Here is a 24446-nt window from a genome sequence, read left to right as displayed (position 1 = left end):
TGTAACGTGTACCAAGCTTGGTGAATAATGTCGCGAATCTTGGTTTTGTAGAGAGTTCATCAGCCGTCCAATTAAAGTGATCGGCTTTTAGGTACTCAAGAATTATAATAATTGATTATAGTTTTAAAAAGGCTGTAAAACTATCCTACATAATCTGTTCAATAATTTTGCACTTCATCAATATCAACTATGATAACAACAATAGTGAAAGTATTCATGTAAATAATGATCCTTTGAACTACGAATCAAAAAATGTTAATCGAGGTAAAATCTTGACTGAATACACAAACTTCGAATTATAATAAGTTTAAACAAAGGATCGGCCATATAAACCAACAGAATTATTTTATTGCAGAGACACTTGAAACTCATCCATATGTTTTGACTTTTATTTGGACTCTGAGTTAATTGCGGATAAGTTGCCGACCTGTTCTATAAATAACTAGATTGATTCCGGTTGACTTGATCCAGAAACTCTTCAAAAATTAGTTTTTGTCACAGTAATTTTCTTGAACTCCGGTAACAGATGTGTCCATCAGCAAAAAAAATGGAATACTCTATGAGACTCAAAAATAAATAAATTTCGAACCATTAATTGGGTTTTCATCAAACCATGAAATAAATTAGAAATGACGACTGTGCGAGCGGCAGTGTTCGATTAGTGACGCGTGCCGAGGTAAGCCGACAAGGCATCTTTAAAAGAGCCATCTGTACTTCCGGATGAACGTCGTCAGCGTCCACCTGCGTTCCGCATGACGTAAACTGTCAGTCGATCGGATGACGGCGTTTCAAAGTGAGAACTAATGGCGCAAGTTTAAGCCCAAGATTTATCATATAAATAAGTGAAATTTAGCTTTTTGAGAGTAAAGAATAAGGTTATAACGAATTTCTTCACGTAACTGTCACTTGTGACGATTCTCTTTAGAACTTATTGAGCAGTCTGGAAAAACCGGGTCTTGAAAAATTCTAGTACCATTTCACGCTAAAATAACGGCCAATCCTCGATTCGATATATATCGAGTCGGTATATATCTAGTTATATATCATCGTAGATCATAAAATTTCCATAATAGTGTATGAGAAGTTCGTAGTTGATTGCTAACGTACAGGAATATAACTCAGACTCGATAAGGATTAGCTGCAGTCCTGAATCTAGCTCACTGTAATAGCGTGTTTTTCCTTCAGGTGACAAACAAACACTGGCCTGCGCTGACTTATTGAACTTCAGAAAGGTAACAGAAAAATATGATGCCTTGGACAGGCAAACATTTTCTTCTACTGGAAAGATCTCGCTGAGAAAATAAAAGATTTTGTCGAGATAAAAATCATAAATTCTCTGGCGCAATGACAAATTTATCTTTCTTGAGCTGCGATTCAAAATAATTTACAGCTCCTGACCATTTTCTGTGCTGAAATAAGACGAGCGAAATTGTTTGGGTTGATGTTATTAACCTATTTACTTTAATTATACGATCATTTTCGGTTCGACGACAGTTGATTGAATAATGTATTTTTTCTTCGTGTTAATTGAATGCCATACTATAATTGAGCAACGGGTCTCCACACATCGGTCATTAAATTCAAAGAACAATATTTAAGAATATAGCCGTTTTCCCGCAACAATGATGCAAAAATATCCGCTCAGATTTCTTATCAGTGTAAAATATTGTTCAAGCATCCACACCAGCCGTGCAAAGCAGCTGTCAAGCCATGTTGTGGATGCTTATATGGAAATGCATGAAAGAATATTGTACTGGACTGTGACTGGCATATGCCTGGCAAGTGTCCGGCAGTGTGGTGAAAACCTGGCCTTAATTTACGATCCGTGTAAATCCTTAATCTACGATCCGTGTAATTCCTTAGTCTACGATCCGTGTCAGCCAAAGCCGCTACGATCCACCATGAAGCCGAGAATAGCCACGTGCATGGACGAGGTATGCCTATATGCTATGCCAAGGTCGTAATTTTCTCCCAAGTGATATAAAAAACTTACGTGAAAATGGCTATTATATCCTCGTAACGATGTCCCGGAAATTTTGCAACGCACTTGCGTCTCTTGGAGCTGCAGAAGACAGTTGCCATGGGAACGGCAATGAAGTGGCGTGCCCTAATTTAGTTCTTAGGAATAACGATTGTTAGGAATATATGGTTACGGCTGCTGCGAGGATTCTCACTACGAGAATTTCAAATTCATTTCTTTATCCATGACGTTTTATCTTATAAATTCACATGAATAACGTGGCCTATTATAAATTTTAAGATATATACTATAGTAACATTTTCAATACATTTATTTAGGAATGCTGGCACTGAAAAAAACAGTTCCGAGACAATTGTTGGGGCATATTTTTTATTGTTTTGTCAATGTATTATATATTTTTAGCATATTATTCACCATTTTTGCATCTTGCATTTTAGAATGCAGTTGTATGTCTTTAGAGCATTCTTAAGTAAACCCCATTTCAATTCTGAACTGAAATATTAAGAAATTTTGAATGCACCATGCAAAAATTCTTCTATTCTTTTTTCTACAACTAAATGAAGCTATATGCAGAGGGCGAGGTATTAATAACTACAATATAAGAAGCCTCCAAAGTCTCCGTACATGCTATTAAAGTTTGGTAAAAATGCACAGAGATTTTATCACAAAAAAATAAGATTTCATTTTATTTCGAATAAAAATCTATCGCAGTGTGGAAACTTTTATGAATTTTTGGAATCACAAACCTTGACGCATCACGTATGAATTGGCGAAGAGCATACGAAAGCGTTAGTAAAAAACATACGAAAGCGTTGGTGAAGAGCATACGAAAGCGTTAGTAAAAAACATACGAAAGCGTTGGTGAAGAGCTTTCGAAAGCGTTAGTGAGGAGCGTACGAATGCGTTAGTGAGGAGCGTACGAATGCGTTAGTGAGGAGCAGACGAAAGCGTTAGTGAGGAGCGTACGAAAGCGTTAGTGAGGAGCGTACGAATGCGTTAGTGAGGAGCATACGAAAGCGTTAGTGAGGAGCATACGAATGCGTTAGTGAGAAGCGTACGACTGCGTTAGTGAGGAGCATACGACTGCGTTAGTGAGGAGCATACGAAAGCGTTAGTGAGGAGCAGACGACTGCGTTAGTGAGGAGCGTACGACTGCGTTAGTGAGGAGCATACGACTGCGTTAGTGAGGAGCAGACGACTGCGTTAGTGAGAAGCGTACGAATGCGTTAGTGAGGAGCATACGACTGCGTTAGTGAGGAGCATACGACTGCGTTAGTGAGGAGCATACGACTGCGTTAGTGAGAAGCAAACGAGTGCGTTAGCGAGAAGCATACGAATGCGTTAGTGAGGAGCAGACGACTACGTTAGTGAGAAGCGTACGAATGCGTTAGTGAGGAGCAGACGACTGCGTTAGTGAGAAGCGTACGAATGCGTTAGTGAGAGTCAGACGACTGCGTTAGTGAGGAGCAGACGACTGCGTTAGTGAGATGCAGACGACTGCGTTAGTGAGAAGCAGACGACTGCGTTAGTGAGGATCAGACGACTGCGTTAGTGAGAAGCAGACGAGTGCGTTAGTGAGAAGCGTACGAATGCGTTAGTGAGGAGCGTACGAAAGCAATCAAGCCTTGACAATCGAGTTTCCTTAATTTGATTAACGCCAGCCCCCGACAGTGACTCCATCGAACATGGCGAAAAAATCACGGACTCAAAATCTAATTATTTTTGGCTAATTCAACTATCAACTTCTGCATTAATTTGGAATTGTAGTTCTCATTAGAAAACATAAATTGTAGTAGTTTTACACTAATATTTCTCATCGGTATCAATATATCTAAAAGAATTCATTCGTAAAACAAGAAAAATTTTATATAATAACTTTCACACATCTCGTGCATGCAAGTTAATGATCGACAGCCAACCATAAACCAACGAGCGGCCATCGATGTACCGGCCAAGAAAATGAACACGGCCGGCATCTGAGCAGGTTACGGCCGGCCTCCTAGCAGATCATGGCCCGGCGTTTGAGCAGAGTATAACAGGATTCTGAGCAGAATACGGCCGGCCTCTGAGTAGAGTACGGACGGCCTTTGAGCAGATTACGGACGGTCTATGAGCCGACTACGGCCGGCCAATGAGCAGAGTCAGCCGGCCTATACGAGCAGAGTCAGCCTGCCTATACGAGCAGAGTCAGCCTGCCTCTGAAATCTCTCAAGAAGCGGGCAAGTTCTGGATCTGAGTAGCGCATTTCTCAGGCGCGGCTAACGCGGAAACTTACAATTGGGTTTCAACGTCCTCGGGCTGAAAGCATCTTGTGCCATGATTAAATTCAGGCAGTTAGTTTGCGGCATCTGTAATTATGAGTTCTCTTAAATTTTTTAATTAACGAATGTTACAATATTACATTCGTAAATTGCAATTCAACCCACTAATTCTCAAAAACTGTATAAGATGAATAAGGAGCCAAGTAGTATGTTGTACGAGTCAAATTATTCAGTGTTATAGTCTGCTTTCTATTAATTATGTTCTGAATTACTTTCATCCAATATTTTACGACTGCAATGACGTTATTTTCGTTTTTTCGATTCCTGGACCGATTTGTTGGAAATTAAGAAAAATTACCTACTTTTTAATGTATGCACAAATTTCATTAATCGAGTAGCGAATGCTCTTGAACTGAAACACAAGCAGCTGAGAACCATATATACATTGCACACATCTGACATCAATGAGAACCTCTTATATAGAAACAAGGAGCTGAGAACCAATTATAATAAACATGTGACTTAACGACGCAAGCTCATCATTCCTAAAAGAACATGCAACAATTAACCATTTATTACACACATAAGAAGGACAAAAGAGAACCATTTATACAAAAGATAATCTGCTAAGAACCGCTTAGGAAGAACTCATGACAGGTCAATGAGAACCACTTGCAGAGGGCTGCACGAAAGCTCGTTTGAAACGCATTCAAACATTTAACTAAGTCCAATCTTCACTGTTATTGCTATTGCAGTGAGGGTTGCTATTATTGGTTTCTGTGCTATTGCAATGAAGGTTTTATAAATGTGGTGAAAAGAGGCTCTATCCCAAAATTGCGATGCCTTATAAGCGAGTTATAATAATTATCAACTTGAATTTTTTATATTTTAATTGGGGGGAGGGCATAATGTGAATTGGCATGTATGAAGGTAAATTTTCATATTGCTAATGTAACTAACCGAGATTATTCACTAGGCTGAATTTTGAAGCGTGTTATGTGGGGCGGTAACAAATGGTATTTATACGCTAACAGGTTATGAGCACAACTATCTTTAAGTGGCCATTTTGTGGGTCTAGCACTCTGAATGAAATTTTAGACCATCTAACGGAAACCAGAAATAAAAATGACATTTTCATTAAGCCACATGATGTGCATAATCTCCTTGAAGACAACTTTGGTGATGAAAACCTGGATGGAAGTAAAAACCCACATAAATTTTTGAACAGCTCTAGGCTGGCGCAGAACTATGTTTATTGTAAGAAACTTATTTACTGATCCAGCGGAAGACTTTTCACAAGTTATAGTAGTTCTTCAGCGACGAGATAAAGAGAAACAATAACGTTGCGTGTAGCCAGTGGAATTATACCAAATCCAATAATACTGCATCTTCGAAGTACTCTCCAGGAGAGCTTTGTTGAATTATTTGTGAACGAGGTTATTATATTGCCGTACGGATGAAATGAATGAGTGCGCAATAAGAAGAAATTGAATGATGTAACTGAGGAAATATATGAACTAAGAGTAATCATTTCAATATTGTCAGTGAGTGTGTACTATCATCCTCCTATGGTAAGCAAGTTTCAAGGTCTGTAGATGATTTCAACAAAGCAGTTTCCAGTGCGGTGAAGATCAGCATGTTTGCTAATATCATGAAATGCATGCATTGTGGTGCTTATCATTTAGATAAGCCGGACAAAAATTCGAAACTGTGGTCTCGCGGCTCCTTAGGCCACATTTTAAAAGCAAACTTATGTTACATTTTTTCTCAACAAAAAGAAAATATCTCAGGTCGTAGCCATGGTCAAAAAGAGCTTTATGACGTGGGTGTGGAAGGCGATGAAACATACGCCTGTATGATTTGGATTCATATTGCGGCGCCAGGATACTTTGGTAGAAGCCTGCTGCATGTGTTACGCATGTACGAACAAAATGTTGCATATGCAATGTTGGCTTATGCGTGCATTGCTTCCTTCCTTATCATTTGCAATCAGGGTTGGCGATTTTTTTGATTTTTTTTTTAAATCAAAAAAATCAAAAATCAATGATTTTTTTGATTTTTTCGTGATTTTTTTGATTTATTTGATTTTTTTGATTTTTTCAGCTTTTTTGTCTTTTTTGAGGTGTTATTTTTTATGTTGCAATTAGCCTACTAACAATAACAGAATATGGATCATAATGGATGGCTAAAAAGGGCACTTATTGCCTCCAATAATGGCCAGCAGGCCAAGGTGGTGTTTACCATTTACGGATTTTCGGGTAAATAATTATTGATAAGTCTATTCATAAACTTTGTAAAGTTTGTATGGAGCAAGGTAATGAGCTAAATATTGACCATTTAACTGGCTTCAATATACAAAAACACTTCAGGAATGCAGATCTTCTAAACATTGAAGAGTCACATAACAGATAGGTAGCTGATTGCACAGTGCACAGTTATTGCGTGCTGTATCCTCGTCCATGATGCAGCAGATTATCCTCCTCAGCACCGCAGATCCACATAAATAATTTAACTGCGACATTCGTCATCAGTCAGGTAAGAATTCTTTATTGTATATATTATTGTACAATGTACATGTATGATAGTAACAAAGTAAGTATTCGCAATAGCAAAGCAGTGCAAGAGGGTAATAGGGTAATGTAAGATAGATTTCCCACATGTCTAGGTCGAGAAAATCGTCGAATAAGATAAGTATCATGAAAATTATGAACAAAACCTTGTTATGCGAAAAACTGAATGCGATATCATATAGAGTTGCGTCTGTTGACTACATTAAGTTTTTTTTTGCATTCTAAAACGTCTAATTTAGAGTAGAAAATGAAATTGTGTAAGGTTCACACCTAAGTTTGGACCATCCAAAAAGAAACAATCGTTCAAACGCAAGCCTGGAACCATTTATTAGGCCGGCGCTGACAGCAGCGAGCTCATCGTTAGCGCACCGCTGCCACAAGTCAGCAGGTCTCGGGTTGCCGGCGATGGCGACGACGAGGGCTGATGCGCGTACTCCTCGAACCGGTGAAATTTTATGGTGGAGCTGAGCGACTATTATTTGGGCGCGGGTGGAATGTGGGAGCGGGTAGAATGTGGGAACAGGTAGAATGTGGGAGTGGGTAGAATTTGGGAAGAGGTAGAATGTGGGAGTGGGTAGAATTTGGGAAGAGGTAGAATGTGGGAGTGGGTAGAATGTGGGAGTGGGTAGAATGTGGGAAGAGGTAGAATGTGGGAGTGGGTAGAATGTGGGAAGAGGTAGAATGTGGGAGTGGGTAGAATGAAGGAAGTAGGTAGAATGTGGGAGCGCGTAGAATGCGTGAGCGGGAAGAATGTGGGAGTGGGTAGAACTTAGAAGCGGGTGGAATGTAAAGGCCAGTAGAATCTGAAAACGGGTAAAATGTGGGAGCAGGTGCAAGATGGCTGCTGGTAGGAATTGTTCGGCAGATATAATTTAGGACGCGGATTTATAGTTAGTGATGCGTGTAGGATGGTATTATTTAGGAAGCGGAAAGGATAAAGGGAGAAATTATAAATTGATCGAGAATAGATCAAGATTAACCCTAAGATTTACTGTTTAATAATATTAAATGTTGATGGACTGCTAAACTTACATAACCAGCAAATAAAATAGCCATTAGCTGATAGACTTAAGGTCATAAAACTGAATGGTAATGGGCTAAGGATTTCCTAATGAAAAAACTTTTATTATTAATTAAACGGCCCATATACGCGGTAAGTTATGTTATCCATCCTTAGTAACCTTATTATCCTTAGCATCCTTAGAATCCATAATGTGTTGTGAACGTTGAAATTCGAGCCACGCTGGAGGGCCGCCTCCGTATTCCCCGGCACTCGGTCCCAGCAGGCAAGTCCAAGTTGTTTTAGCCGCCGAGGTCCCGGTCCAGTAATTATATATAGCGCATCTGCCCCCAGTTGGACCAGCTTATGCCTTTAGTTGGGGGAGCTGATGACCTCAGTTGGGCCAGCAGATGCATTCAGTAGGGGCAGCTGACGCCTTCAGTTGGGGCAGCTGATGACCTGTGTTGGGCCAGCCGATGCATTCAGTAGGGGCAGCTGACGCCTTCAGTTGGGGGAGCTGATGACCTGTGTTGGGCTAGCCGATGCCCTCGGTTTGGCCAGCTGATGCGCTCAGCCGGGCGAGCGATAGTTACTTAATTGCTTGCTCCTTGCCGCTGGTAGTGGTACAGAGTCAGACGATCAGGGATTGGGATTGTGCCCAAGAACGCGACCAGTCGTCTCTTGATGGTCTCAAGGGTGAACTTAACAAGAGCTCCCTTTGGCAAAGAGAACCCATCGTAGCTCTTTTGGCAACAATTTTAAATAGCCTCTCTCCCGCTACGGAAAGGAATCCTTGCTGCAGAGATTGAAGTTGGATGTCAGCCCTAATGCATAATGGAAGTATAGTATCCTGCACAGCCTATACGTAACGCTTCTTTCATTTGAGATATCCTAATGTTCTAAGTCTCACTTTCGAAGTTAGTGGCCAGAACGGTTATAATTTTCCAAGTGTACAAAATGTTATGCCACTATATACCATATCCTCAGCAGTGACTACAGTTCCTGCAGGTGCTGCAGCCTTCCCCAGGAAGTCGGCTCCTCCATCCAACTGATCCTGGAAGTGAAGGTTCGCTGGACCCTTCACAATAATATTGCTGCACTGCGCCAATCATGAATGGAATCTAAAGCGGGCAGTAGTACTCGAGGAAAGGGAATCGTGGCCAGTAAATATTTGAACTAGTAACAGTAGCTAATTATCGTGATTCTAAACATTAACTTTGTTAATGTTTGTTTAACACATTTTTAATGTTTGTTTAACACTTAAACACCCACTTTGTTTAAACATTAACTTTGTTAATGTGTAACTCACTTGTTTAACTTTTTAAACAAGTGAGACTTTGTCTAAATCGTGACGCATTTGTAGCACTTTTCTGGATCTTCATGACCCAGTTTAGCACGACTTTGGGGCGTCCCGAGCCTGTGCTAAGTTCAAACTCTGTTCATGCTGTGGGTAAGAAAATGCGTTCCTTTTTCGATAATATGGAAAATCATTATTTAGACTTTTTACGATAAATATTAGCTGTTATTACTCCCAAGTTATAGCGGGAAAAATAAAAACCATAATTAAAATTATACAGAATTTCTAAGAATATGCCATTAGTTCCCGTATTCCCTCCAATGCCACTCACCGCGGGAACAATCCTGCCATTAGTGCCACTCACCGCGGGAACAATCCTGCATTAGTTCCCGTTTAGTTCCCGTATTCTCTCTAGTGCCACTCACCGCGGGAAAAATCTTGCCATTAGTGCCACTCACCGGCAAAGAGAACAATCCTGCCATTAGTTCCCGTGAGCCCGTGTGAGAACAGGAGCGAACACCAGAGGTCACGGCACTCAGAGGTCACTGAACATTTGAGGCTGCGCTAAACCTCCCCGTCATCTTAAAATTCATCAAAATTTCAGAGGAATTCGCAATATTCTTATGATAAAATTGTTTCAATATTTGCACGGCGGTCCAGCGAATAATTTACTATGCGCACAGCGGCGGCAAGAGCGGCACAGGCAACCTGTTGCTTCCAGCGCAGCTGCTGCTCAACTGGTGGTGCTGGCAGAGAGGGAGTGAGGGGGAATCAGGGAAAGGGAGAGGGAGATGAAAAGGGAGAGTGAGGGGGAATCAGGGAAAGGGAGAGGAAGATGAAAAGGGAGAGTGAGGGGGAATCAGGGAAAGGGAGAGGGAGATGAAAAGGGAGAGTGAGGGATAGTGTTGGAGATTGAGGGATAGCGAGGAAAGTTGAAGGAGGTTAAGGGAGAGTGAGGGAGATTGTGGGAGAGTAAGGGAGAGACAGGCAGAGTGATGGAGAGCGCGACAGAGTGTGGGGAGTGAGGGCCAGTGAAGGAGAGTTAGGGAGAGTGAGGGATAGTGAGGGAGAGTAAGTAGTGAGGATGAGTGAGGGAGAGTGAGGGAGAGTGTGGGAGAGTGAGGGAAAGTGAGGGAGAGTGAGGGAAAGTGAGGGAGAGTGAGGTGAGGGAGAGTGAGGGAGAGTGTGGGAGAGTGAGGGAGAGTGAGGGAGAGTGAGGGAGAGTGAGGGAGAGTGAGGGGAGTGAGTGAGAGTGAGGGAGAGTGAGGCAGAGTGAGGGAAAGTGAGGGAGGGTGAGGGTGGCCGTAGCCTTGTCACCCAAATCGCCGCACGGAAGTCTGTAAGCTCGTCTATTTCTGCGGAGTAATGAAGACCTGACAGACAAAGCACTAAACGAAAACACTAAACTAAAAATGTTCTTTTCTCAGCCCTAGCAGAGGGCTCTCCCTATTTTAGGTTAATAATGAATCTATATCAATCAATTTATTTACAAATAAATTTCAGGAGTTTTTACTCAAATAAACATTTGTAAATGTCATAAGCGCCGGACAGCAACGGGCGCCGTGGGTCTCGTGGCTTCGATGTCCGCCGCGGCCCGGGGACGATTCTGCCAAATTGCGTCGCCGGGGTCGAGTGTCAGAAAAATTCATTCATGCCAGTGAAATTTATTCGCGATGTCAAATTCATTTGCTTCATTGAAATTCATACCCGCAGTATTTTTTTCATTTTATTATTATTTTTCCGATGGAAAAATCTTTGATTTATCGAAATTTTATTCATGTCAACGACATCAGTCATATTGGAAAAAATTATTCGTGTTAAAAATTTTGTTGAAAGGATAATTTGTGCGATATTAATTCTCTGATTTGGGGTGGGATGATATATTATATTGTGCCGTTAGATAGTGGCGCTATTTGGTGCCAGAAATTACGAAGATGTCTTAGCATGCCAAAAATTACCAGTTCGAAAATAAATAAAATCAGAAACTATTATCCCTCAGAAAATGAGTCCCAATAGCGATGAGCCCCGTGCGTGAGTCATCCTGACCCAGTTCAGCAGTGCTACGTGAAAAGTGTGTCAATAATAAGACAGCATGAACTATTCATTTTTCTGAATAATTGTTCACGAATACATAATTTCCTGTGGACATTATTGAGTGCATGAGCGACGTTAGTTATAGTTACCATATTTTGTTCCCGTATTAGATTACACAATACACAATACAATACAATGAATACTGTGTACAATTGCACACAGCATTCAAACCAGGAACAATTCCCATCCAGAAGGCCAGACCGATTGCTTCAGCTACGCGGGATCAAATCTACATTCGGAAACCCAAGCCAATACCGCTGCCAACTGCAATGCAATAGCCATTAATAAACCCCTGCTGATCGCCACGCGTAATCTTACGCCAATCACTGTTGGTTAGGCCAAGCCAATCACTATTAGCTGGACCAAGCCAGTCACTTTTTGTTAGCCCAAGAAGTCATTATTAGTTAGGTCATCGATCACTATAATTTAAACCAAGTTAATCACTGTTAGTCAGACCAAGTCAGCAATATTAGTTAGACCAGGCCTGTCACCATAATTTAGACCATGACAGCTTCTATAAGTCAGACCAAGGCAGTCAATTTTCGGTAGACCAAGCAGGTTACTGTTAGTTAGACCAAGGCAATATTGCCGCATGATAAAATTCAAACAACATCACCGAGCAATTATCACTCATGGCGCTTATGTTTGCATAGTAAAATTAGATAAAATAATGGGATAAGAGAGAAAAATAAGAGACAGTTCGATGCAGAAGTATAAGTTCTGATCACTACAGTCATCAAATTGTTTTCGTTGATTTTATAGCGCAAAGATAAACGAAATTACATAGGGCATATTGTAGAGATTAAAAAGGTTGCCAATGAATTAGCAATAATTGATTCCTGAATGCTATTTGGATAAGGGCCTCCTTCGAGCAAGTTATTTAAATTGAAATTAACGTTTCGCTGGGTTAGTGAGTTAGTTAGGTTAGTACGAGCCAGACCATGAGTTGGGCAATGCAACAGCAAAACAGTTTCTGGCAAACAACAAGGACACAAGGCACTTGTGGGTTGCCAGAATCCCAGCAGCAGTTCAAAGCAGCAGGCCCAGTTCAAAAGTCTGCCTAAATAGTCGTTTCGACTATCGTTGCGGTCGAAATTTAGCAAATTTATATGGTTGAATCTTTGTCGATTGACTAGCCATTCTTTTGATCACATAGATAGTTTCCTCCGGTGCTTTTTCACTGCCCCGAGCTCATTAAAAGTGGCTGAACACCATCACCTCTCCGGCAGAGGAGCCCCTTCCCCGGCCTCCATCATCCTGGACGCCGTGAGGCGCGAGGAATATATGGTCCACATTCCCTACAGGGACTGTCCCCTTCAAGATCGGCATGTGGGTCCCCTACTTCCCGGTCCGCTTCTTCCCCCATGACGTTCTCATATCAGAACGTTCCTCATAGTGCTATTCATACCGTGATAGGAGCGCAACCGTTGCCTCCTGGCTACTGCTAAAATGTTGATGATGAAATCACTACCTTAAACCGTTGGTCAACCTTGCCGACCAAGTGAATATGTTCAATTATTGCTATTTTATATCAACGTTGCTCGCAGAAATGCCGTCTATGGCTCAGCCCATGATTAACTGTAGAGGTTCAGGTATCCATAGCCTCCTCACCAGCTAGCTTAAACATATTCCCCCTTCTCTCGGTCACTGTCCCAGCCTCGCCTTCTGCTTGCTTCAGCATATTACCCCTTCACCCAAGGCTTTACCGCTGTCGGCTGAAAATGTCGTAAACGATTTCATCGCAGAGTTTGCGATGAGCACAAGTGCACAACTAATGATTTTCTCTGCCAGCCGTCGTTTCAACAGGTTCCTGCCGATTGTCAACATAATCTTCCATGCCTTAGCATCCTTAGTATGTGTTCCGGACGAAGCAGTCCCAGGCCATGCTGGAGCGCCGTCTCGATACGCACAACGGGGTTGTCCTGCCCAGTCTCCCCTTTATCTGTGGTATGGTATAATCCCGAGTCTCGCTTCCGAAGTTAGGGCCGGTCCGGTTACAATTTTCTTGTGATCAGCATGACATTACCCTACCATCTCCCATGCAATGAGTGCAAATCCACGTGCTATTGCCTCTACCAGTACTTCAGGTCCCCCATCTCGCTGATCCTAGACGGGAAGGTTCGCTAGACCGCTTCCAATTGCCGCACTGCACTCACCGTGATTGGGGTTAAAAGCTGGCAGCAATCCTCAAGGAGAAGGATCGCAAGGGCTCTGAAGTTAAGGATCACACTTTTAAGTGATCACCCATCATGGGTGATCACAATCTTCAGAGTGTGATGCACCCATCCATTTTCCATTCAGCGGCTAAATACAGCGATTAGCTATAGGTGCACAACAATTAAAAGCAAGCCAGGAACACCCCCAGCACATAGAACTGCAACCCGGTCGTACGTCGGTTGACGGTTGTGATAAGTAGCTGTCGAGGGTTTTTGGATTGCTGCGCATATCGAATTCTACTGAAATTATGGATTTAGTTGACAACTAGCACTTGTTTTAGCCTTGGTATAAATGAGTGGAGTTTCTGACCCGCAGTTGAACAAAATAAACAAAATTAGTGAAGTCATATATTTAATTGTGCCTTGCTTTCAATTTGTGATTGCTCGGATTTCCTAGTCAAAAAATGCCAGGACAAGACAGGAAAAGCTAGAGCAAGCCAGGGTAAGCCAGGACAAGCCTGGCCATGCCAAGACATGCCAGAGAAACCCAGGACAAGCATGGGAAAACCAAGACAAGCTAAGCCAAGCCAGGACAAGAAAAGACAAGCCAGAACAAGACATGACGAGCCAAGATAAGCCAGGACAGGCCAAGATTAGCCAGGACAAGCCAGGACCAGCATGAGCAAGCCAAGACAAGCTAAGATGAGACATGGGCAAGCCAAGACAAGGCAGAACAAGCCGAGACAAGCCTGAACAAGCCAGGATAAACCAGGACATGGTTTGGTCCCACGATATTACCGGCTTAGCGTCGGCCGAGCTAACCTCCCAGGGGTTAATGACAACCACACAGGAACTCCGTTAACTTTTATTGTACCAAGAAAAGCAACACATGCGAAGATAAAGCTCTATAGCTACGACAGAAAAGAAAATTGATAACTCTAATTCGGTATTAATCTGTGATTGATTACAGTGATATCAGTCATTACTGCTTTCATTTACTGCAAGCTACGCATTACTGCAGCCAACATCAAAGTGTCAGTATTAATGGGTCCGTATCAGACTGGGCTCCAGTGCGCAGCGGCGTGCCACAAGGAAGCGCTCTCGGGCCTGTTTTATTCGTTGCGTTTATAAGCGATCTGCCAGAAGCTGTGTCTAGCGTGTGCTCGATGTATGCTGACGACACAAAAATTTATAATACAGTGAAGCATACGTCGCAAAATGAACAGTTACAAGGTGATCTTGACAGGCTGGTTGACTGGGCTGATAAGTGGCAGCTGCGTTTTAACGATGACAAATGTAAAGTAATCCACCTCGGCAAGAATAATGATCAGCAAGATTACAGTATGAGAAGACACGGTTGCAACGACAGAGTGATGATGTCGAAGTCGACAATGGAAAAAGATATAGGAGTTAATATCGACAATGAGTTGAAATTTTCGAAGCATATTGAAGGTCAAGTTAATAAATCCAATAAACGACTTGGACTGATCAGACGTTCTTTCGAGTTCCTAGATGCATAAGCGATGAAGCAGTTGTTTGTTGTTGTCGTGCGCCCGAACCTAGAGTTTGGAAACGTCGTGTGGTCACCGAAACTTGAAAAGGACAAAAATTTAATAGAGAGTCTTCACAGACGTGCAACAAGGATAATTCCGGGCTTGAAAGGCAAGTCCAATGAGGAAAGATTAAAGATTATGAAGCTTCCAAGCCTCAGGTATCGACGTCTGCGTGGGGAATTCATTGAAGCATACAAGCATACTCATGGCTTATACAAGGTCCCAGAAGGATTACTAGAATTTGAAACAAGAACCAACACCAGGGGCCACGGCTATAAGCTGAAAAAACTGCGTTGTAACACATCCATGCGACAACATTTCTTCTCGCTTCGAGTCACCGGCAAGTGGAACAGCCTCCCTGATAGCATCGTTGACGCTCCGAGTGTAAACGCCTTCAAGAACCGACTAGACGAAGCTATGCATGAGCATATGTTCAGTCTTGGAATGCCTAGCAAATTACGGATCGGGCAATAAGTCCAGCAGTTATCTCAATCAACCGTCAGTTATAGAAAGATCGGGTTCCAAAGGCCGGATCCCTTGTGAATCAAGTCACGAAAAGTTCATGAATCGGCAACAGGCCATGGGCCTATTCTTCATTGCCGACACTTCTATTCTATTCTTAATAGAATAAAGTTTTAGCCAAAGCCTAGAGGACTGGAGGACGCATTGAGTCTGGGTGTTGCTTACAGTTTCAAATCATAATTAATTTGCGCTGTGAGAGTTGTAATGATAACATCTGAAATGTGGTGTGATGCGAGGTAACTGCATCACACCTCACGATAAGATGACTGCAACTATATATAAGATGACTGCAACCTGAACCTGTCAACAGTTAAATGACCACACTAACTAGATACAAACGTAGATTGGATACAAAGGTAGAAACCGGAATCAGCCAGCAACTGTATACTGGCTACGAATGTAGACAACGGGATCAGTCGGCAGCCGTAGACTGGCTGTGAAGGTAGACAACGGGATCAGCCGATAACCGTAGACTGGCTACGAAGGTAGACAACGGGATCAGCCGGTAGCCGTAGACTGGCTGCGAAGGTAGACACTCTGCTGGAAGGTTAAGCGGCAGTTGGAAGTTCTTCGCCCAGGAAGCGGATCACGACGTCGTGCACGGCCATGTTGTCGAGACGAGCGAGGTCTTCGATGGTCAGCACCTGGGCATGGAAAAAAGTATTTAAAAGATCATGTCGTTTTTTGGTCATCTTAAAAAGTTATATAGATGACATCATTTATTGGTCATTTAAAACCGGAATTCAAATGACCTGGTTATTAAATGGTAATTAAGCAGGTATTTGGTCATTAACACGTACACTTTGAGCGTCAGGGTTCAACAAGTTCGAAAATAAATTTCATTAAACTGTATTGCTTTATGAACAGAGAAATCTACAATATGGTTCGTTATCCTCATGTTTTAACACTAGGCGAAAGGCATTTTTATTTTTACTGATATATGTATGTAAATTTATTCCGATTTTCTCATCAGATTATAGTGTGTAATTATAGTTACTCGCTGATATATAATAGTATCGAAACTTCTGGTAGTAATAGCATTATAGTAACCTGTTCCTGAGGGGTACGAAGCTCGCGTGGGGGCAGGCGGTCGAAGGGGAAGCCCATGGGACGGCGGTCAGGGTAGCGCTCGTCCAGCACCCCGCAGTATGACGCCGCCCCTGCGCACTGACGCGAGCCTTCGCGCTGCGGCATCTGCGGTGCGATAGGTGAGGGTAGTGGCCATTAGCAGATTAGGGTGGTGGGGTGGTGGCATAGGGCAATGGCAGGCAGGAGGTAGTGGCAGGGGACATTTGCAGCCTGGAGGTAGTGACAGAGGGCGATAACAGTGCGGGGGTAATGGCAGGAGGGCAATAACAGGCTGGTATAAGGAAGAGCACGGGGGGAGGTGGGTATAGCATATGGGTGTGTTACTGGGGGACAGGCGTTGTCAGGTGTTGTGCAGTTTGAGGAACTGCCACAATACCCAGAGTGCTGTAACCGAGCAGCTGTAAGAGTCTGTCGTGGACAGACGAGAAGGATGAGAAATGATAATGCGATGTAGAGCAATAACCGATCCAGTGAAAGGGACGAGCTAACAGTACACTGATGGTATATGAGGAACGTCATGATATTAACGACTTGAGGAGAAAACCACACCGACTAAAACTCACGGTGCGAAACCTGACACTTAAAATCGGTCTGCTGAGATGTGATAAAAATTTTTGCGAACCTACTATACCAATGAAAGTAAAAACAAATAAATATCATGGTAGCAAAGAAATTAATACTAATAATAAGAATAATGGAAAATTCATAACAACAATTTTTAATAGGAATAAAATCGAATGCATTTGAATGAGCGTAAATTTTGTTAAAACATCAACAATAAATATTCTATAAATTGCCAGTCGTACACATCACCGCAAAGCCCTTCCTCTTCAAAGTTCCAATGCGTTCAAGCACCGCGCTGGATTTTTGCAACCTATAACAAATAAAAACACCTGAATTGTTCACCTTGCGCATTTCCGCTTCCTATCTTTGCCCCTTCATGTTTCCCTTATTTTATTTCCACTGCTCGAATTCGCAATAGCGGAACACAGACGAGTTAGTGTTTGGTAGAGAGAATGTAGAAGCGTGTAAAAATGGTGACAATCGTAGTGATAGGGTTAACACTGAATGTGAATTTTTCTTCGTGTTAGTAAATCTGTCCGCCATGTGCTCTTATCATTTGATTTTTGGGATGTATGAATTCAATAATTAATCAGTTTTTGCATAGTCTACTGCAGCAGACTTTCCCTACTATCTTAAGTCCTTGAATAATGAACCCTCAAGTGAAATTATCAGAATTTTTCAACAGTGAATTCTGAATTATTTAGTGATAATCTGTTAGGAATGAATATTTGAATGCAATGGATGGAATGAGCAGAAACGCACCCTATCCTGCTCGTAGTCGGTCATCATGACGAAGAGCTGGAACGTCATGCCCTCAGGGCGGCCTCTGGGCACCAGCAGGTGGTGCGGCCACCCACAACCGCAGAAGTCTTCCAGAATGTCCACGGGAGGCCGCGTGGATGCTGCAGTAATTGCGGCTTTGAATCAATTGATTGAATTGCTTAACAATATGATATCAATTTCGTGTAATGATTAACGCTGCTAAGTATAAATTTTCCGGTATTTCAATAGAATTAATTGCTGGTGGAATTATTATTGAGTTTCTCCAAGCCATTTCAAGAGGTTAATAATGAAGTAAGTTAAAACTGAAACCTACAAAACAGTCAAACGCAGCAGCTATAATGACAATCAAAGCTCTTCAAATGATAGAATAGTTATATAAGACCACATAACCGACGTACGCTGAGGGCCTCCACGGATGTTTTGCTCGAGGTCCCTGAAGGTGATCTCGCCAGGGATGGTCACGGAGGACTGTGAGGACGGCCGTTTAATGTGGTTCTGCCCAACCTTCACTGGGGGTGGGCATGGTCAGAAAAGCGGTAAATTTCAGAAGCGAGGTTCTGTTGAAATTCTTTTTACAACACTCCTCTTTAACTTCACTTCTTGTTGACGGTTTGTTTGTCTGCCACAAATCTTATAATTGATTTTTAACACACTTCTACCTGTCTAATTGATCTGAAATTTTGCACACTTCCGTAAAGTTGGAGACAATGCTTGAATCAATTGACAGAATAAATAATTTATAAATTTTTTATATTAAAAATGTAAAAAATATATTTGTTAATATTTAGAAATAAAATAAATTCATTGTACATGTGTGTAGCCACAGTTTGACGCATCTCGTAGAGCATTTGTTTATTTTTTCTTTTGTTATTTTTTATTTATTTTTTAATATTTCATTTATTTTGTTGTAGTTTTCAGTATCGCTCTTTCTCCACGAGTCACTTTTGATCCCGACGCAGACCAGTACGGTATGTTGCGGGGATGCTGAACATTTGTTACATTGTTATTTGTCCGATTTCAATTGCAGGATTTATTACTACACGTAATAGCATTTTAATCCCTTTGCAGACGTAGATGCAAAATTATTTCAACCTGCGGCATTAGGCCTGTGACATTAGCTTGAAGCCCGTTTGGCGAACTTTTGCTGAATTTTGCTGTAATTAAAATTGTTTCTGTGTTCAATGCCCAAATTTACATGCCCTTATTACGAAATCATTACTAGAATGGTACGTAACCATATTAGACTGCAAGGCAGCGGTTACAATGTGTAACATTGGACACACTGGCCTTTTTTAGAAGTGTTGCCTTTACAAAGTAATTTTTAAACGCATATTTTAATTACATTGTAAAACTATGATTCTACTTCTGTTCGAAATGTCTCACGGATGAGAGATTTTTTTATCAAACTAGTATTGATTTCTGTCTCCTCTAACTTCCCTTCGAAAGGAAGAGAGAGTTATGGGAGGCCAACATCAGCACACACACACTCAAGAAAACGATATAAATATATGTGACTTCTGAGGCTTACTTTCGATTGGAGTTCAATATTATTATATTAGAATGATCCTCAAATTACCTAATGACGCCGTGTTGGAGGCATTTTTAATAGGAAATGTTAGAACATTGAGAGGTTCCAACAGTAAGTTGAAAGTCGCCGAGCGCATAATTGGATTATTGCCGACTTTTGCCTGAAGAATGCCAAGCGTACGAGAGAAATATCGGGGAGCTGGAGGATGATGTGATAATGGTTGGGGTTTAGAATTAAGTAAAGTTTTATCACACTTAGTATTATGCATAAATAGCAATTAAAGCAGAATATGCATACTTTCGTTTACCAGAGACCGAATCGACACTTCATCGAACTCGCCTGCGAGCTCGAATGCAAAACCTATTACCAGAGTAATTGTTTTGTTGTAGTAGGGTAGAATTAAATATTTCTGTCTTGTGTAATAGCCTGTCTCACGCTAGCCTTATATCAAATACTAATTTGGAAATTTATCTTTGTTTCTTTTTTAATTTCTTTGTATAATAAAATTCGGTTTTGTCTTATGTTTAGTTAGCGGAGTTCCAGCTAACTGACGAGGTATCTTCGATCAGCGGCGAGTTGCTTCGAGAGCTAGTTTTCGAAGAGATTTACACGTAGGTGGAGCTCCGAAGCATGTTATGCTGATCCTGCCACTAAATGGTTTTGTGGAACGTGTAACTGTCTAACCCTAATAAACACTTCTAAACCGTGATCTGTGCCACGTTTTCCCTGAACCACCGGAACGTACGACCCGTCAACATTTAGCGCCCAACGTTTTTATTTCTTCGAACTTGCGTTCTGAGGTTGTGCTGGCATTACTGTAGTTGGTGCAGTGACTATCAGAAATGTCAGAGACTGACAATAGTTCGCCAAAGCGTGGGGTGGCCAGTGAGAGTGAACCGAGAAGTAATGAATCTGCTGAGGATGTTGATCTCAGAGAGGTGATAAGGGTGCAGAGTCTGTTCCTCCAGTTCAGTAATCACTGTAATCCTGAAGTGAGAACTGCGATATTCAGCCTATTGCAGGGTAGATTTGATGTTCCTGCTGAGGAAGCTACGCTGCTCCAGCAGATAGATCAGTTGCGATGGATCCTTCTACCTGCTTATGAAGTAAGTTCGTCTAAGTTAAGTGCTGTGAGGTAGCCGCAAGACATTTTAATGAGCTGTTGGTGAAATCCCCCCGTAGATTTGTGATCGGCGAAGGTGATGTTATGAGCAATGACGCAGATTTTTGGAGGGATACGCCGATAGCTAACCGATGTGTGCATTTTTCGAATAAAATTATTGGGGCAACTCAAGCACGGGAACCCAATGCAGTGAACGAAGGATGTCAGCAAGGTACCAGGAAGAAAATCCCATTTGTCAAGAGAGAGACTGGTCGTAGTATCTCGTCAGATACTACGCATTTTGTTTGGACATCACTCATGCATGTTCTATGGATATCACTCGAATGGTTGAAAATAAATTTTATCGAAGTTACAGATTCGCAGGTTGCTGCTTGTTGTTACTTTAGTTGTTCTCAATGCGTAAAATCAGCCCGTCGCCATTAGTCCCGCTAGTTCCTAGTTGCCATTTGTCTTACGAGTGGTGAGTGCGTGGATGTCAGGCTAGCCAGTTAGGGTGAGCCATGGATCGAGCAACTGACTTCCTGAGAATTTATATCAATATTTTGGAGATTTCAAAAAGTCGTTTTCTGTGTACGGAGTTGGATGGGAATGTGAGCTAACTAGTAAGGTGCTTCAAATTTTGTAAAGTTGTTTGTGTCGAAATGAAAATCATCAGGGCGTATTGAATGACAGCCGTAGTTCTGGCAGGTATGGAAAATCTAGGCCCTAGGGGATGTCCACTATCCAGTGAAATTAGCGTCATACATGATGTTGTGTATCTTGTTGTCATGTTGGATGCAGTCTGATCTATTGTATGAAATGATCTGGAATGAGTAAGTTCTCGGTATCGTTTGATTAGTCTCTAGAATTTCCCGGGGTCTCCCCGATTATGTCGTTTACGCTCAGAGTATTAACGCCTTCCAGAACAGATTAGATAAAGCTATTAAGAAATATATGTTAGAACTTGAAATGTCAAGCACCATTCAAAACTCAATGGAAGTCTAGTAGATATTTCAAACTATCATCAGTTTAGAAAAGATCCGGTTGAAGGACCTGTTTCTAGATCTTCTGTGAACAAGTCACGAAAAGTATAAAACTCGGCGACAGGCTACATCAGGCCTATTCTTCAGCGCCCACATCACTATATGATATGATATTTAGTTTAAGGGTCGTTATAAGGTGTTGCCATGTTTTGATTTGATATGATAGTTATGTTTTGATGTGTTTGTAGACGGGCTCTAGCTATGAACGTAATGGGTAGATTTGCCTATCGGGTGCAAATGTCAGGCTGCAAGTTATGTGTTGAATGATCATCTTGTATCACAGTAGTGTTAGCAATGTTTCAAACATAGAAACTATGCTGTAAGTGGTGTGATGCGGTGTAAGAGTTATAGAATGACTGAACTTAAGGCAACTAAGGCTATTATTGGATTGTCAAAAAAAACTCACAGAGAAAGACGAACTTGTCCATCTCTATCCAAAGGAGACGCTGCTCGCTGAGACGCATGGGCGCGTCGGTGCCGCTCTGGCTGAACTTGGGAGCCAAGAAGATGCGCACGTACACCTGCTTCGAACCGCCTGTCGTGTTGTTCACCTACAGCAGAGCTTCATTAGGGTCACAATTTTACAGCCGGTCATTCTCTAATGTAGGTTTGATGATGTTTACAACAGGGTTTCTATATTTTCAAGCATGGAGGAACCAATCGCAGGACTGTTCAAGGCTTCAAGCACCAGTGACAAATCTTAGAGAATTGAAATACAATTATCAATGATATATCATCAAGAATAGAGCAGAGATCTTGTGAGCTGCGACTTGTGTTAGGAATAGTGGAGCCCCACGCACGAGGATGTGATAGTCGAAGGGCTTGTGGTTGAGATGCTGCAGGCTGATCCTGCTGCAGGCTGATCCACCAACCAATCACTCGAGTCTATTTGTTGACGTTCATACCGTCTAAGCGCTATAAACGGGACACTAACTTATCGGGTAGCTAGCAGACTTACCATATCTACCAACCTACCATATTGTAGTCTGAGGACGACGTCATTTGTCAAGTTCGTGCGGTTATTGGCCTTACAAAATAAGATTGTCTTTCTGACCTGTCAACAGTCCTGAAACTGTAAAAAAAATTAATGGATGGAACAACCAACCTGCTGGACGGTGTAAGTGGGTTGTGTGGCTTTGTACTGCTGGAAGATCCAGTCGACGTACTTGTGCCAGCGGTAGAAAACAGGGTCCCTCATGGCCACTGTGCTTTCAGACATCACACCCAAGTTTTCCTGCTCACAGTTTTGTAGTAAAATTTCAAAGAATAAAAAATTAAGCACTAATTCAAAGATGAACAATTCTCTAATAAGTCTTCAATTGAGGCAAAGACGTCTTCACGAGTGCTATGCTGGAACTATCGAGTAATAAGTGTCAAAAATTATTTCCTATAGTGGTAACTAACAGATGTGATCATTTGTAACCAAAAACGAGATGTAGGTAGAGCAGGAGATAGTCTACTTATATGAGACTCATTATTGAGAGACAAATTACGTTGTAGGGATCTTGGCAGAATATTCTCGATTTCTAAAACTAAAGGAAGAAAATGGTCAGAGTGACCGACGCGTTGAATTTGGAATTAAGCGAGCGGGTAGACGATTCCATAGCAGTGTGCGAATTCTATGCGGACTTGCCTTTATGGTTATGTGCAAGGATTTGTGTGTATAATTCAGCAACTGCAGAGGTACGGAGAATGTTCTAGTGCCGTGTTTATATTTCACGGAATCTGCTACCTTATTTGCCAACTCGTGTTAACTAAGGATGTATTATTATTGTGTTTGTTGATAGTTAATGCTTAAGTTCATCTTGTGCTCGGTGGACCAGGATTATGTTGATATGAGCCAGCTCATCTCGAGCGTGGTGGACCAGGATTAGGTTGGTATGAACCTACTCACCCCGTGCGTGGTGGACCAGGATTAGGTTGGTATGAACCTACTCACCCCGTGCGTGGTGGACCAGGATTAGGTTGGTATGAGCCAGCTCATCTCGTGCGTGGTGGACCAGGATTAGGTTGGTATGAACCAACTCACCCCGTGCGTGCCGTCGGGGTCGTGCGACGACGCAATAACCACGTGGCCGAAGTTGTGCAGGTCGCCGTAGAAATCGTAGTTGGCGCTGATGTTCATGTCCGCCTCGAAGGTGTGTCCCCGATGATGTCGATGCCGCGCTTGTTGGTGCCATCCGTGATGTCAACCTCATCGCTCAGTGGCACGCGGTTGCCCGCTTTCTACGAGTAGGACATATTGAACACTCGTTCACATTCTCTAGAATGTTGGTAATAATTAATGTGAGATTGACTCAATCGTTCCCAATGTTTTCTCCCGCAGAAATTGCAATTGAAATACATTTACACATGAGTTAGACGAGCGCATCACAGGATGTCGATGTACGTTGCATGAATAGAAATTTTCCCTGTACGTGAAATGAATAATGTTGAACTGGGCACGTATTTGCATTCAACTGCAATGCATGTGACGTACGTTGATGAAGAAGCCCTGATGGATGCCGTCGAGCAGCCGGTCCCGCCATAGCTCAAGCTCAGAGATGTCCACCGGGATGAACGTATTCAGTCTTGTGTAGTTCTGCCATCAAACGAAATAAATTACCAACCAGCCAGTAGAAGCAAGACGAACGTGTACACTCTCGTACAGTTCAGCCATCAAACTATATAAGTTACCAAGCAACGAGTAATAATATATATTTAATTACTTATATCATTAGTCTGCTTATATCGCAAGTTCACAAGGAATTTAAAAGCAAAGAAAACGCCAAGAAAATTCACCATATCGATATTGAAAACGTTTCGGAGTCCAGCTCCATCATCAGTTCGACTAAACTAAAAATGAATAAAATCACTTTAAAAGTCAAAATTCAAAGACAGACATAAAACCTAAACAAGACCTA

The 24446-nt window shown here is 42.0% G+C and overlaps 1 protein-coding gene across 1 annotated transcript in view; it reads right to left on the bottom strand.

The window, feature by feature from the left end:
• Positions 1 to 15832: 15832 nt before the first annotated feature.
• LOC108679928 (phenoloxidase 2-like) overlaps positions 15833 to 24446 on the bottom strand; it is a 14875-nt gene continuing 6261 nt past the window's right edge. The window contains 10 exon segments of the mRNA XM_047884854.1: positions 15833 to 16078; positions 16485 to 16628; positions 17850 to 17956; positions 18245 to 18379; positions 21950 to 22094; positions 22344 to 22402; positions 22645 to 22777; positions 23573 to 23683; positions 23686 to 23769; positions 24023 to 24124. Of these exon segments, the coding sequence (XP_047740810.1) occupies positions 15983 to 16078; positions 16485 to 16628; positions 17850 to 17956; positions 18245 to 18379; positions 21950 to 22094; positions 22344 to 22402; positions 22645 to 22777; positions 23573 to 23683; positions 23686 to 23769; positions 24023 to 24124 (1116 nt within the window). The 3' untranslated portion in view covers positions 15833 to 15982.

The sequence above is a fragment of the Hyalella azteca genome, unplaced genomic scaffold (genome assembly GCF_000764305.2).
Source record: "Hyalella azteca isolate HAZT.00-mixed unplaced genomic scaffold, Hazt_2.0.2 contig16320, whole genome shotgun sequence".
NCBI lineage: Eukaryota > Metazoa > Arthropoda > Malacostraca > Amphipoda > Hyalellidae > Hyalella > Hyalella azteca.
The sequence above is the reverse complement of the archived record's forward strand: the minus strand, read 5'-3'. Positions and strand labels throughout refer to the sequence as shown.